This window comes from Rhamphochromis sp. 'chilingali', assembly GCF_963969265.1.
Source record: "Rhamphochromis sp. 'chilingali' genome assembly, chromosome: 5".
NCBI lineage: Eukaryota > Metazoa > Chordata > Actinopteri > Cichliformes > Cichlidae > Rhamphochromis > Rhamphochromis sp. 'chilingali'.
In genome coordinates, this window is record NC_137932.1 from 40548644 (window position 1) to 40564614 (window position 15971).

The window sequence follows — 15971 nt, forward strand, 5'->3', positions numbered from 1 at the left end:
AAGTAAGAACACAACATGTAGTAACAAACACAAGCTTTGCATTTCAATTCTAATTGGACAATTTATTAATACTTTGCAATGTAAATCTTTAAAAACTATTTGCATTAGGCATGTACTATATCGTCTAATCCGCGTTAATACCAATATAAACTTACATGATGCAAAACTGTCATGTCGCGATATTGTGTGAGCAACGACGAGTCAAACCCGGGCATGTCTGACAGTAAGAGCTGCGTTTCAGCATCAAATGATGATTATTTTTCCCCCTACAAGGGAGCGACTTCAACAGTCTCCATCAAAACACAGGACTTGAAAGGTTTTCCTGCTGAAGGTGGAAACCATGAGGCAAAAAACACAGTTGAGTACAATCAGCCTATGCAGGCGGGCAGCTAGCAGCTGCTGATGTGCGATGCAAACGTACACAAATGACTCAACCAAGCATGACTGCATCACTCAGAAGTTAGAATCCATATGACGGGAAAAGCAAACAGTGCATGGAAATCACTGATGCAGTAATATGGAGGAAACGCAGGGCTTTAACCAGCTGGTTAGAAAGTGCCACCCACGGGTGGCTTTTTTTTCCCCCAAGTTTTATTTTGTTCAAATAAAACAGGTGTTTTATACTTTTACTTAAAGTTTCCAGGGAAAACACTAGCTATTACCTACTACACTATAATCCTGCTGCTGGCACCTTTTTTTTAAATTAAAAACAAAAAAAAGAAGAAAAAAAAAAAAAGCTCTGCAAACTGCAATAAAAGGTCACTCAGATTTTTCCTGCATCGTCACAAATATCCTGAAAATATTGTGAGTTTGAAAACAGATATTCGTTATCATGCAATTCTTTAATTTAAGCCAGGCTGAGACAGTACTGGCCATTTCCTTTAGCCAAAGACTATTATCATGCGTTTGTATGTTTTTTAAAGTGTTGCATAAACATCCCACCCTCATCACACTCTTATTAATCATAGATGTGTACCCGCCCACCTCTTCTACAAAACAGACGCCTGCACTAGTGTGTAACGTGTTTTCTGCGTAGGTCAGTGCAGCAGCTATGCTCTGAAACCTTTTTTTCCCCTCTTCATAATCTAGAAATGTCCCAGGCCAGGGTTTTTCCAAAAACTTGCCAGCTTTGCGCAGTTACTTTGGACAAAGATTTTTAGCATTTAGTCAAACACACAGAATAGATAGTCTCCATCGTTTAGGCCGACCCCAAAAACTCTGGGTTGTCTCCCGTCTGACAATCCAGAACTCTAAAGGGTTACTTATTTAGATGGTTTAACAATTATAAATGAGACATCAGCTTAAAACAAGAAAAAAAGAGAAAGTAAACTAGACTTTAATTGTCTGGTGAAATCAGAAATACAAACCACATGAGAACCTCCTATAGATTATCACTATGATGTCTGTCCAGACTCTTATATTATTTGGTCAAGACTTTGAATTTAATTAAAAGGTCAAAAGGTAAAAAGACAGACTTACGTTGGGCCAAACAAGCCGATTCTGATAAAACAAACTTGTGAGTCTACACAGCAGACAACATTTCAAACACGGACAAATAATTTTCTGAAAACCGCACGCTTTCAATACAGCAGAACATCTTAACAATCAGCACAGCTTCATGGTTGGAAAGAGCAGGCATAATGCCTCTGGTTGCTAGATGCAACAGGTGTGAGGCACACACACACACACAAAACATGAATAGACAGAGTAAAATAGGGAACCTTCCTGCAGCAGTCATGTGTGCTGCATTAGGGGATGTGGGGAAAACTGATGTAATGTGATCTTTCGTCTGTGAGGCAGCTTTTATGGGCTACAGTATCCTGTACGGCCATTGTTGTGGCTGATGTGGTGAAGGAAACGGGATGTGACGATATAATCTTAGAGTGAATCATTAGGTATTCTGACACGGTCAGAGATAGTGGGACAGTAGATGCTTCCTCTGAAAGTTAGAGGGGAAAAAACATGCGTCAGATGACGTAACATCCTGAGGGAGTCATGGAAGCTAAAGCAGCCACAGCGCTGCCGCTCCTCAAGAAATACATTTATAATCTCATTTAGCAGAGTGGAACAAAACTAAATCTATCTGCAATTCTTGGTTGTGCTGTCCTGCTGGGGGCAGTCACAACTACCATGGTGGTGTGGGGAGGGTGGGGTTTGGTTTGCAATATTTAGGTGGGTGAGAGGATGACTGGCAAGACAGAAAGTTTCTCTGTGGGACAAAGTAATAGTCCCTGCTATCCAGCTCACCCCTCAGTATTCTTAAGGATTTGGCAGATGATGGAGCCTAAGCAGAGACAATATATTTGGCAAAGCAAAGAACGCAGGTTTATTTTTCTTAAATACGATTCGCAACCTGAAGCCACTGAAGAACTGCTGATGTGAATAATGAGTCAGAGCATGTGACCTGAAACATGAAGGAGAACAGAAAGAGAGGACATGGGCCACAGTGTAAAATATCTGAAAGTCGTCTGGAGTGGGGTAAGGGGTGGGGTGAGGAGGCGGGGTGGGCCGCTCATACTAATCTGAGCGATGATTGGTCGTGAGTATTTGTGCCAGCTGCGCTGTTCAAGTAGGGCTCTTTAGACAAGCATTGTACTCCGCTATGATGCAAGCAAATCCATTAAGACCTGTGTGTGTGTGTGTGTGTGTGTGTGTGTGTGTGTGTGTGTGTGTGTGTGTGTGTGTGTGTTATTGTGGCCTGCATGGACACCAACACTGAGCAGCTCTGTCTTTTGTGTGTTCCTTGTCATAGTAATTTTATGCACAAGCATACGTAAAAGCTGCGTGTATGGCAGCCGCCGCATTGTGATTCCATGTGTTTGCCTCTGAGGCTGCATTGTGTGGAGGTATCAATGGCTCCTGTGTGCGAGCGTCTGGAGGAAAGCTGTCTGGAGAAGCGGAATACAAGACACTGCATCTAGGTGTGTGTGTGACTTTGGTTCATATCACAAAGCTGTGATTTTCAGTCTTATGTGATGGATTAACTTCTTCTGGACACGTTTAAGACCAATTTATCAACAGGAAACATCACTGAAAGCCACCATTACACTCAAAGTGCTCATAAAAATATGTTTAGCCTGAAAGAAGTGATTTCTGTAGCTTGTTCGTCATCTTCACTTGAGGCCAGCAGCTCTAATGCCACATTAGCAGTTAGCAGCATAACACTTCTGAATCTCCCAACCAAACTGTGTGGGGCCAAAGATGCATCATGTATAATGAAAGCGCTGGGTTTTAACAGGGCAGACTAATGTGCAGGATAGAAATTATGAGGATGTCTCTGGTTCAGTTGTTAAGTTAAGGTTGCTGGAAATGAAGTTGCATAAATGGGAAAGTGCAACAGCTGCCAGACGCCAAAAATATGGCCAAAAGATAAACAAGTAGGTCATGCTTTACGTCTCGTCTTTACGGAGCATTCTTCAGTGCGTGTAGGGAGTCATTTAACTTGTAGGCTGTCTAGATGCCAGTTTGTGGTGCAGCCAGTCGGCCTGGGATCTGCAGAGGAATTCAACCTCTGCTGCTGGCTCACCCTTGTGTTTGCATGGGCAAAGATAAGGACATTCAGTGCATTCCAGAGAGGAAGGAGAGAAACAGGGAGGTAGGTGTGTGTGTGTGTGTGTGTGTGTGTGTGTGTGTGTGTGTGTGTGTGTGTGTGTGTGTGTGTGTGTGTGTGTGACGACAGGAGGCAGAAAATAAGAAGCCTCTAGGAATAATAGAAAAACAGAAATTCGTAGTAAAAGTCAATGTGATGAGAAACAGAGATAAATGATGATTTCTGTTCTTTTTCAAACGTCTGTGGAGGATCACGGTGATCATAACAGCAGGTATCCTCGTGCGATGATACTTAAGCATCAAATCACTCCAAAAAACATCCAATTTGGTTAGAATGTAGGAAAAGTTGCAAACTTAAACAGAGAGAGGGCAAGTGTAGATTCTGAAGGGTATCGCTTCATTTTTTTGTCGTCATGTGACGGCATGACTTGGCTCTAGAAACTTCTAGCTCTGGTCATTTTTTCCCCCGGTTCTGCTTTCCAAAACCTTCACATCATTTTCTTTTCTTGTACCAGCACACTTTGGATTCCAAACAAAGCGCAGCGCGGCATGTTTTCTCTTCTCGGCACCCCGTGGTGCACATCGAACCAATTCTAAACTGGGCAGCAGTGCAGATGGTGAAGGTTTATTTGTAAAACTGACTAATTATGGCTTTTTAAAAGAAAAAAGGCTGATTAAACTCGACTTAAGAGGCTGCTGTTTTTGGAGCGCTGCGAGTGAACTTAACAAGATCCAGGAGGTTAAAATACAATGTGGCATACGAGCGCACAGTGAAGGCAGAAATTTGTATTAAAATGAATACAGATGTGAAACATGCACATGAACTGATGATGGATTCTAATATAATTAGATCAAAGACAAAGCAATATATTGAGCATTAGGGAATTAAGAACCGATTCTTGTAGAGAACTGATTTCTAGTAGTTTAATTCCTTGGAATCTTTAGTCTTGTCTTTATAAATGAAATTTATAAAGGACAGGAGCACAATGGTAACGTGGAAACTGCATCCACAACAGAAACAGCTGCATTTTGTTGCTAACACAACTTTGAGTCTTTGCAAGTACCTGGACAAACAGCATGCTAACGCTAAACTAGCCAAGAACCCAGAGTGACGTTAGCTGACTGACTGCTAACCCCAGCCCAGCAGCCAGACGCTCCAGATACCTCCAACATGCACAAACATTTGACCCACAGCGTGTAATGAATTTGTACAAATGTAATGTCTTTTATATGATTCTTAGCGATGGTAGTGTTTCTGCGAGCAGAGCCGATGAGAACCCACTGAGAATCGATAAGGAATCGAATCAATAAGAGATATTCACAATGGAACCACCAAATTCTAATGAATTCCCATCTTTATTTCTCATCATTACTGAAGTTTTTATATTGGCCTTCATTATTTCTTTAATCTTTTCTAAAAGTAGATCTAATAAGATTCTGACCATAAGAAGATTCGACTGGTCCTTTTTTCCAACCAACTACCGTCCAAAGATGTCACTGAAAAATATCTCCAAGAGAGAAAAGCAACAAATCCTCGAAGCTGAGGACCTGAAACCAGCAAATGACTGGTATTTTCCTCTCATCAACACTGCTGAATAAATTAATAGATCGCCTAATTGTTTGAGTGTTTATCCAATCAATGATTGCAATCAAAACAAATGACGCAGATGAATGCAAATAAAGCTGAACAATTTAAATTTCCCTGCAAATGTCTTCTTTCTTCCGGACTCATCAGCTTTAAGAGTTTATTTGACCTTCAAGCAGGAAGGCTGAAGCCACCTGGAGGCCAACAGCAGCCGAATTCTGCTCTCGTATCGAGCTGCTTCCTGTGAATGAATCCGACTGTGTGAATGTGAGGGAAGGAAAAGAAACGTGTTTCCAGTCAACCGTAAAATGGTGGAAAAGGTATTTCAAAGTAGCTTGCTACTACAGGTCACTGCACCTTCGATTACTGCGGAAGAGAGAGAGTGTGTGTAAAAGCACACACTCTCTCTCTTCTAGCTCTCAGCTGACTGAAGGTGCACAAACACTGGCCAGAGCTGGACTTGACTTGTTTGGACACTAAGAGAGACACAGTACACCAAACTGTGCTGCCTTACAAAGCTATCAGGAATGTGTTCTGTTACATGCATGTCACAGAATACACAAAAAAATGAATTTAAAAAAATTATTCATATTTTTTGCAGGATTCAAGAAAAGAAAATACAGCCAAGTATATACCGCTGTGCTGCAGTTACACCGGCCTTCTTTCTGCTCACATACTGGGATCTCTAACACAGTAGTGTGGAAAGAGACTGCTGATAGCATCACTAACTACTGCTGCATCACCACTGCGTGTGCGTGTGAAGAATTACTGCATCTTCACTCTTATCTATCTGCTGCCAGCACTGCATGCGGTCCTGCAGCAACAACACTGACTTGTCTTTCCTCTTATACTGAAGACATGCTTTTTGCCTCTTTATCTATTTGACTTCCACTCTCGTGTCTCGTGCAGTCAACGACAGCGTGGAGCTTGTTCAGAGCCGCTAAATTTGCATGGAGCAGTCTTGACCTCAGCTCTGTGTAAATGAGTTTGAGCAGCACAGGACATCTTGTTCACATTTCTTGCCTTAAATGATTTTAAAAGCTGGACAATGCAAGTTTTTTGCAAATGTGAGCTTCCCATTACTGCAGCTCCAAATCAGGTCTTAACTGCCTTCTTCCTCTCTGCTCTTAACTGCCTCTCTCCCATTTTCTCCCCTCCTGCTCCTTGTTTTCTCCTCCCACCCATCCCTTCCCTACAAAACACCACATTTTTCATTTCCATCACTTTCTCTTCTCTAAATTTAACCTCCTCCTCTCCCCCCTCATTACCCTTGTTATATCACCCCGATGGCCAGCTTCTTCAGAAATGCCCAGCCCCTTTGCTGATATTTCCACTCTCATGCCTTTATTATACCTCCCTGCCCTCATCTCATTCAACTCCTCAGGTTTCCTTCATCTCACTCTCCCTCCCTCCCCTCGGGTTTTCAGAGGAATGCTGGGCAGAGCTGGGTTTTAGTTTCAAGGTCCAGACTAGCAATTAGATAAAGAGTTCAATAAATCTGCAAACTGCAGGGTGGGGCCATGTTTTCGCTGATAACACATTACAGCTTTAATTTGTGCAATCCAAGCCTGGGTTTGAAAGAGACTATGTTTGAACTGAAGGTATTGAAGTGTGTTTGTCTGTAACTACACGTATGTTTGGATGTTGTTGTTGTTGTTTTTTTAAATAGCTGCTTGTATTAATACAGATATGTATAAATGTGTGTAGAGTTTTACCTGTAACTAGAAAGGTGGAAAAGGAGAACAAAGGTCAATGACTGAAACATGGAGCCAAATCAGCTCTCTAAATTAGTCCATTTGTGTGCAATTAAGTGCATTACAGTTCCTTTATATGTGAATATAAATGGATGTGTGTCTAGATCTGCAGCTTAAGCAGCTTCCTGCCGCAACAAACTGCAATGGATATAAAACAAGCTCCAAAAAACAAAAAAAACCAGGACCCTCTCACACACACACGAGCTAGTCATACATCCAGTCAGCCATAGTCATGCCCTGTCATAAGACTGAGTGAGTGTGTGCAGGAAGCTAGATCATTGTTTAAATAAAGACTGAAGACTCTGTGTGTGTGTGTGTGTGTGTGTGTGTGTGTGGGGGGGGGGGGGGCTTGGGGGCTGTGAGGTCACTGCAACACAAACAGGCTGTGCACTGAAAAGTATTTACTGTAAGGCAGATGTGGGAAGCAAGGTTAGGAGGGGAATTACTAGCCACCAGAACCAGTGCTAACCAACTTTGACTGTGGCGTTGAAGGAAAAGTCAGGAACTGTGACTTTTCAATGTATTTATATTTGTACTCATATCCAGGAATACATGGACTGTGTTATTCCACACACAGCCACACAGGGCTAAAGATCAGTCAGCAATCCCCTGGTAACCAAGTGGGAGGGTCTTTAAGGAGAGACTTCACCTGCTGGCAGATGGGTTGCTGTTACAAGGTGAGATTTGTCACATGGAGACTGGCACATGGATACAGTGTTGCATTAAAACCCTCCCTGTGACTGATGTAGTTTGTACAGAAGAGGCGGTATGGAAGTTGTGCCTATTGAAGGCAAACATTCTCCATTTATGTTTCCAAGTCATTGCAGCTCGATGGTTAGCTAGCAAGTGTTTTCAGAAAAGTTTGCCTCTTTAATATCTGTAATCAAACTACGGGCAGCCATGGCAACAATCAACCAAAGAAATCGCAAGGAGGTTCCCCAGTCCATCTTTACGACTGACTTTCACCTAATAACAGACAGCAACCTTCAGCAAGTGTAAGAGCCATTTAATTGTTTGTTTCTATTGTTGTGCATTTGGACAGGAGGAAGCCGTTATCTTTCGAGTTACTGCAGTTATACAGGAAGAGGTTCATGCATTCAGTGAAGCGCAACAGTTTTTGACCGCGTTTTCTGCAGCAGGTATGCCGGCAGTGACAATCTGGAGTTGGGGTGCATAAGTCGAATGAGAGCTGTGTTATGACTGTTACAGAATTTAAAAAAAGACTAGCAGACACAAAGATGTTTGGACTTGCGTACAGATGTGGGGCACGCACCAGAAACTGCTTAGGTGATGTGACACCAATGTGCCAGCTTATTGGAAAGTCGTTACAGAAACCACTCCCCAAACTGTTGGGGAATACACATTTTTCCCTAGAAATCAATCGTGGTACCGGGGATCGCCCGTCAGCATCTTTAGGATGATCTGACTGTGCCTAAAGCGATGAAGTTTAACCGGTCACCCGTTTATCGCGCTTTTCCTTCACTGGATTTCTGCAGCAACATTTTGACTTGGTGAATAAGCACTTTGTAACTTCTCATCGACACAGATCACATAAAAACATCTGCCGAATTTACTCTGTACAACCCATTTCCACTCAAAATCAGTGTAAGCTTTTAATGTGACAGTGAACAGGAAGACAAATCCATTACAAATGTTTTTATTATAGGGATTAATAGCGTAAACATGTCCGAATTCAAGACAGTACTTCACTGTTGAGAGTTACAAGATTGTTAGACTCAACTTTGGCTTTGATTTTGAGTTTTCTATTCAGACTAGTAAGAAAAAAAACTTTGCATTAGTTAAAAAAGTAACCATGTAAGAAATTGAAAAGTAGAATTACATGGATATGGGTTAAAACAAAAACATGCTCTGGGAACTCATCCTGATTCAGGAAGATGTAATATGTTCAGAGGAAACCTTTAGTGCCAATTTCCTTTATTTCTTAAAAATACTCTTTAATGACTTTTGAGTTCATGAACAACAAACCAAAGTTACAATTAGTAAAGTAACAATGTGAGCCCTAATTATATGCCAGTTTTCTCCAACCATGCTCTTGAATCACATCAGTACAGGGTTACAGGCTATGTTTAACTAAACTCTGGTAGCAAGAGGCTTTTTAATGTTTGATGTGTAATCTTATCGCCTGGATTTAGCAGCTTCCTGACAGAACAAAGAGCTTTTGCACCAGACTGAATGGTTGACTTTGAGCGGTAAGTTTTCGAATGAATCATAGCACGACTTAGGTCAATGATTGGGAATTTTCCACCAGACAGAAAGCTGTCAGCTCTACCTGCCACAGTTGTTGCACAAACATTACCCAAAACCAGATAAGAGCGAAAACATTCACAGACTGGATCAGTAGGAACCGTTTAAACCAGAAAACAATCACACAGAGGGCAGCAGAGGGACTGACTGTTCAAAAGGACAGCTTATAGGAGTAAAAGAAGAGTCTGTATTACATAACTAGAATATTATATCGCAACATATACAGACTTGTTGTGTGTGTGTGTTACTGAAGGGGAAATGGGGGGGGGGGGGGGATGGATGGTCATTCAGCAAAGGATGAAATGGGGGGAAAAAGGAGGGGATGCTCATGGATGAGAGGGGGAGGAAAAGGGTATAGAGTTTCCTGTCCCGTTCTCTCTCCTCCTCCCAGAAAGGTCACCAATGAGGGGCTCCACACCACCTCAAAGAATCCCAGTCCACAGGAAGTGCAAACCCTCGCTCTCTGGAGATTTATTTACAAAAAAGAAAGAGAAAAAAAAAAAGGCCATGGAGGAATGCTTTGCTCTTACACACACACACGATGAGCAAGCATGCCTGTTAACATCCCTTCACCCCTCCCTATCTCCGATCCTGCTTCAATACAGACTCCTACGACCTTCCCTTTCTCTCTCTCTCACACACACACACACACACACACACACGAGGTGCTAACGCTTGACGAAGGGTTAAGTGTTCGAGTGTCTGTTTTATTGGCATTACTGCCACAGGATCCATTACAACTCTGCGCTGTTGATCACTGGATGCTAATGGCTAGGTGTAATAGCTGCAGGAGGCTGCAGAAGGACAAAGAAATAGAGGGAAATAGGACGAAACTGCAGGCATGCAGGGGTGACACCCCTGCACCCCACACATGCAGACACACACCCCCACAGATGAGCGCCTGGTTTCAGTCAAGATGGAATCTATTATTCCTTTGTTTCCCTGCAGCTTCTGGAGGGAACTGAGCCCGGCTAAGAGGGAGGAAGGGTGGAAGGTGTGTGTGTGTGTGTGTGTGTGTGTGTGTGTGTGTGTGTGTGTTTGAGATAGGGAGGGAGGGATGCAAGAAAGAGAAACAACTGGGAGGGTGATTGAGAGAGTGCTAAGGGGAGGGGGCAAGCCACATGTCTGTGTGTGTCTCCAAGTGATGATGGTGTAGATGACCAATCATTAAGGTCGAATTGAGACCTCACAGAAAGAGGGAGAGCGAGACTGAGGGGGGGAAAGGAGATTGGAGAGGTGATAAAGAAAGAGTAGGAGACATAAAGACGACCTCCCCCGACACCCACACCCAGAGATTACTGACAAATGTCTGTTTACTCTCATAATTATCAAATTGGGCTTTATTAGTTTTCACTAGTTTTAGCCTTTATCTTTATGGTGTTGCTGTAAAGTTTAAAACTATTATAAATAGTAAGTATGTGGTTATAGCAACAAGAATCAGAACTCCTTTCCTCCATCCATCCACAGCTTTCCTTATGAATATTTTTCATATATGTATATTTTTGTCCTTTTTATGGAACAGATGTCAACAAACATGATTACAACATGTGCATGAGTCAAATCATACGTGTTTTGGTGGCATACTCATTATTATTATGTTATCAGGGACACCAAGTACAGCAGCTTTAGTATTTGTACTCATCACTGGGTTTTTTTTTTTTTTGTTTGTGATGCTGTTTGACATCACAAGCGTGGTGGGATGCACAGTTGGCAGCTAGGAAGGACAAGGGAAATTCTGGCTTAAAGTAAGATGGCAAGAATTAGTGAAGCTTTAACACAATAATAATTTCACTTTAATCAGAAGAAGCTGTGAAATATCAGCAGCTCCAAAAAAATTAAAAAAAAAATTAATTATGACTAATGGCTGATGATTCAGTCTCTCAAGAAACACACACGGTTAAAAAAAAAACATAATTAATTTAAAAATCTCAGCTGCTCCATAGGAGGGTCACAGAGGGTTAAATGGCAGCTTATGATGGAGCAGAATATGTGCATTGTGTATATATCGTGTGTGTGTGTGTGTGTCTGACACACAACTATGTGGAGTCTGGTTACAATCCAGCTCAGGAAACACCTCACTGCCCTGTCTGTCAACATGTTTCTGTGTGTGTGTGTGTGTGTGTGTGTGTGTGTGTGTGTGTGTGTGTGTGTGTGTGTGTGTGTGTGTGTGTGTGTGTGTAGCAGTAAGACCTTATAAGGCTACATGGCTGATGGCTGCTCAACAGTTTCAATAGCAGGCGAGAAAAAGTGAGAGAGATGGCAAATGAAAATAAAACGAGTTTAAAAAGGGGGGGGGGAGGGGGGAGAAAACAGGAAATGTGAGACTGAATGAATAAAAAGGCACAACCCAGACGGTATAAGGCAGAGCGGGGAGGGTGAGGAGGGGGGAATGGAAAAGGTAACAGTACAAGAAAAAAAGAAAATGAGACAGATAAATGGAACAAGAGGCCAAGAGGCTGCATGCCTTCCTCTCCTTTAGCCCATTACTCATCTTAATGCTGCATCTCTTTTCTCTCCTCTCTGCTACTCCAAATCTGTGAGCAACAGGCAGTGTGAGGCATATCAGAGTTAACACTTAAAAACTTAATTTGGGCACAGATCATCCAAAATAGTCAGGTCAGGGTGCCCCATCAATAGTAAAATGCCAAATTATTCTAATGACTACTCTTGGCTATTCTAATGTCAAGGTTGATGTTTTTTTTTTTTTATTCAGAGAGGAACCGTAAAGTTTTTGGCAGAGATTCAGGATAGATGCTGTTCCTGACGAACGTCTTTATGGAAACTCATATAGCAAAAATGTGTCCTCAAGACCTCTGGGGAAAAAAAGGGCACATAATGTTTGTGATTTGTATTTGGCTCTCATCTTACAGATGGATTTTATGTGGGAGGGAATAAAGTCTGGTGAATACTTTTCCACATCTGCGCAAATCAATAAAATGTGTTCGAAACCTGAGCCATTTAAAAGCAGCTTAAACCCAGAGTCACTGTAGGCCACTCTTCCCCCTGACAGTCACCCAAACAGTCAATGAGGACAGAGGGACTTTTGATTGGTCGGTTGGTCACAGGACGAACAGTGACCTCACTGATGGACACTCAAGCCAGTCAGTCGCAGAGCGACGTTATCAGCAGCTCCTAGTTACACATGACAGGAAACCCCAAATGTGGGTTTTTAAAAAGCTAAAAGATGACATAGAGCCCCCTCAAGCCAATTTGAGCTTAAAAACAATAAATTATCCCAAAGCTGGCCACATGAAATAGCCAGTCGGATGCTCGGTGCAGCGACATGAAGCTTAATCACATTCTCTTTAACCCCAGAAATGTATTTAATCGACTCGTAGTCTAATCCATTGAATTAGCAGCTACTAGTCAACTAGAAAACTCCAGGGGGGCAGCTTTATTACATAGATTAGTCTGGATTTATCCGAGTTTAGAAGCTCCCTCTCCTCTTTAAACTGACAGGTCAGGATTACAACATGATTGACATTACTCTAACTCTGCTTTACCATTCGAGGGAAACAACTATGCTCCCAACACACTTGACTTGACTGATGAGGATCGGCTCTCAGGCCTCTTTTGGGAAACTCATTTGGGAACCAACATTTTTCAACTCCACACATCAGGTATCACAAAGCTGCAGGAGGAAAAGAAAGAGGCAGGAAACTGTGTTTAGGGAAATGGCCTCTTCCTGTTTTTCTGCCCCGATGAGCTGATCTAGGAGTTTTGGTAAGAATCCACTCAGAAACACCACCTGCTGACACGAATGCGCTGTGAAGCACACAGTGGCAGGGCCCTGACCAGTCTACAGCTGCTGAAATAGCGTGCGTTTTCTGTTGCTCTCAGTGCTTTAAATGAGCATTCACACAGGAAGCAGTCAAAATCATTCAGTGCAATTAGAATATCACAGGATCTGCTCGGGTATGCACCTTAACAACAGGACTAGAGATGTTCAGACAAGGACTCAAACACAATAACTGGGGTAATATACTGTGTGTGATCGTTGGTGTGAATATGGTACCTTGATGTCAAAGTTGCATTCAAACCGCTTGATGAGGACGATGAAGTTGCCCGTCAAGTTTTCCTTCGGCGGGGGTTCGATGGGCTCGCAGGCATTTTCTGGTCGAGCGCCAATCAGGAAGCCCTGTGGGGATATTATGAAGGGGTAATGTGACTTCCATCCAAATTTATCTTTATTTGGTTCACTTATATCACAAGTTAAACAAGAATTAGATCACGTTTTCAAACTTCAAACATATCTGAGGTGCCTTTTTTCAGTTCTTTCCAAGATTTACATTGTAGGCGAGATTTCTGGGATCTGCGTGTGCCTGCGTGTGGTTAACATGCGTCAACAACAGAGTTTCGTTCCTTAATCTAAAGCTTTAAACCTTTGTCCTCCTAGATAAGCAGCATCCATCAAGAAAGCTGGAGAAAATAAATTGCTGGTTTGCAACATTGGTTCGCAACCCCTACATGCACCATATTCATGTGACATTGTGATGCATGTATAATGAATGCAGAACTTTCCACTGGAATGAAGACACATACATATTACAGTCAGCTACATATCAAGGATGCTGTTGTTCTCAGACTGTCTCAAAAATCTGATCCTCTTTCTTCTTCTCTGCTGCTGCTTCCTGCCTTAGTAACATAGCCAACAACAGCTTTGAAGTGATGGACGAGAAGAAGATAGTGAGAAGAAAGAGAAAGCCTGGGAGTGATAAAAGATGTACAAAAGCACAGACAGCAAAAGACACAAAAGATAGCTGCAGACAAAATAGGAAAACCAGAAAAAAAATTTGAATGGAGACAAAAATAGAAGTGACTAAGCAAAGAACCAGATGAGATGCACGGAGAAGAAATCAACACGAGGAGAGCTATTTCAAAAACCTCTGCCGCTTTAATGGAAGTGTAACTAACACCAGTGTGTGTGTGTGTGTGTGTGTGTGTGTGTGTGTGTGTGTGTGTGTGTGTGTGTGTGTGTGTGTGTGTGTGTGTGTGTGTCTAAGGCAGGGTGGTAGACAGGAAGTGTGAGCTGCTGTGGGACTTTGGGACTCTGCCTTCACTTCCATCGCTCTGTGTTTCTCTCTCTCACATATACAAAGCCAGCCCAGTATATCAAAGAGAGTCAGCACTTTCTACCACACACATAAGGCCAGTTTCAACCAGCAGGAAACTGATATTCTTTGTGCACATCTTGCCAGCTGCCACACCTCTGTGCCTCCAGAACACCGGCTGAACTCAACACGGGAAATGCCAACAAATCAGCTGGAAGTTAACGACAGCACGGAAGAGAAAGATGCTGACTAAAGGCAGTGTCTGGTTTTAGTTTAACATTAATGGGAAGATCAAATTCAAAGACCAGGGAGCTCTCTGATATATCACAGACCGGAGGAACGTGAGGAATCACCCGCTTCCCACATTGTCGTCACCTCTGGGTGCCTCCAGCGCAGCCCAGCCTTGCTGTTAAATGACATCACTGTGCTACTGCCTCACATTCCTCCTGACTCCTGAAACCAGTGGCAAGAGCGCCCTCTGTTGTACATAAAAAGCAATTTAAAAAAGACCCCCAAAACATCTGCAAGTACTGCAGAATGCAGAGACAGGAGCCGGGGAGGAAACAGGAAATACCTGGGGGTGGATCCTGAAAATACAAACCGAGATGACACAAATGTTCAGCTTGTGCAACAAGACCGCACTTAACCAGTAGACGATATCACCTTAAAGTCTAACTAAATCAACATCTAGGCATTTTTTTTTAAATAATAATAATAAAGACAGTGCACCTCAGCTGTGATGCTTCCAGAGATGTGAAAAAAGGGTAAACACATTATAGATAAAAGAAATTTTAAAAGTAACTCTTAAAAAGCACTAATTTATTCCGTAACAGTTTTTTTTAGCTCATCATAGCAAGAAAACCACATGTGGAAGAAGCACCATCTGAGGACAACTCATTTAACATGATTATGATGGAAAGAATGCAGTGGTTCAAATATTCTTACAAGCACTTTTGCACAACTAACCAGCTGCGAATGTCACAAAGAACACAAAGAAGAGGTGGGACTGCAGAGCTGCTGCGGTAGTAGCAATTAACCCAGCAAAGCATTTTCTTTAAATCTCGCTTCAAATAAAGGCTAATAATTAATAAAACCTGTTAGTGGAGTAGCGCTCTCCAAAATAAAACTGATAATTACATTTAAAGAGAGTCAGCGTTAAATAGGATCAGAAAACGATTTAATTTCTTCTCCTACTGACTAGAGTACAAACAACTGCAGAGAGTGCTAACAGAGTGCCTAAGTGCCAACAAACTGTGGGACTTTGTGTTGTTGCAGAATTCAAGAGCCAAGCCAACTCTTTCAAATGATTGCACAGTGATTACACTTAATCCCGTCAGTGTAAATCTCACCACAGGGCTTGTTTGCAGCTTTGCTCGGGGTTGAGAGAGATAGAAACAAAGCAATTAATAACTCGCTCGACCGAGGCTTTCTGTAAGCAGATTAAAACCTGTGTGATTCCACTCTCAGATATGATGATTATTATTAGTTCACCTGCATAAAGCACTTCAAAACCCGACCTCATGCATGGCCAGCGAGCTTGTCATGCTGTCTGAGTGAGAGCTTGCTTTTATTCAGACAGACACTGACTTCACCCTGTTTAGTGTTACATTTTGGTTTTGGGACAATCTTACTGAAACTTATTGCACTCATCCTGTACAGAAATAACGCTGACGCAGTGCAGCTGCAGTGTACATATGTTTAAAAAAAAAAAAAAAAGTGGTATGTTTCTGGGTCACATTTTACTGAGGAAATGTGTATGTCCCAGAA

The 15971-nt window shown here is 42.2% G+C and overlaps 1 protein-coding gene across 1 annotated transcript in view; it reads right to left on the reverse strand.

Annotated features, from left to right (window-relative positions):
• Positions 1–15971, reverse strand: part of rnf13 (ring finger protein 13) — a 42755-nt gene that overhangs the window by 12668 nt on the left and 14116 nt on the right. Inside the window, exon 4 of the mRNA XM_080882127.1 lies at positions 13169–13291. Coding sequence (XP_080738253.1) covers positions 13169–13291 — 123 coding nt within the window. The remainder of the gene's footprint in view (positions 1–13168; positions 13292–15971) is intronic.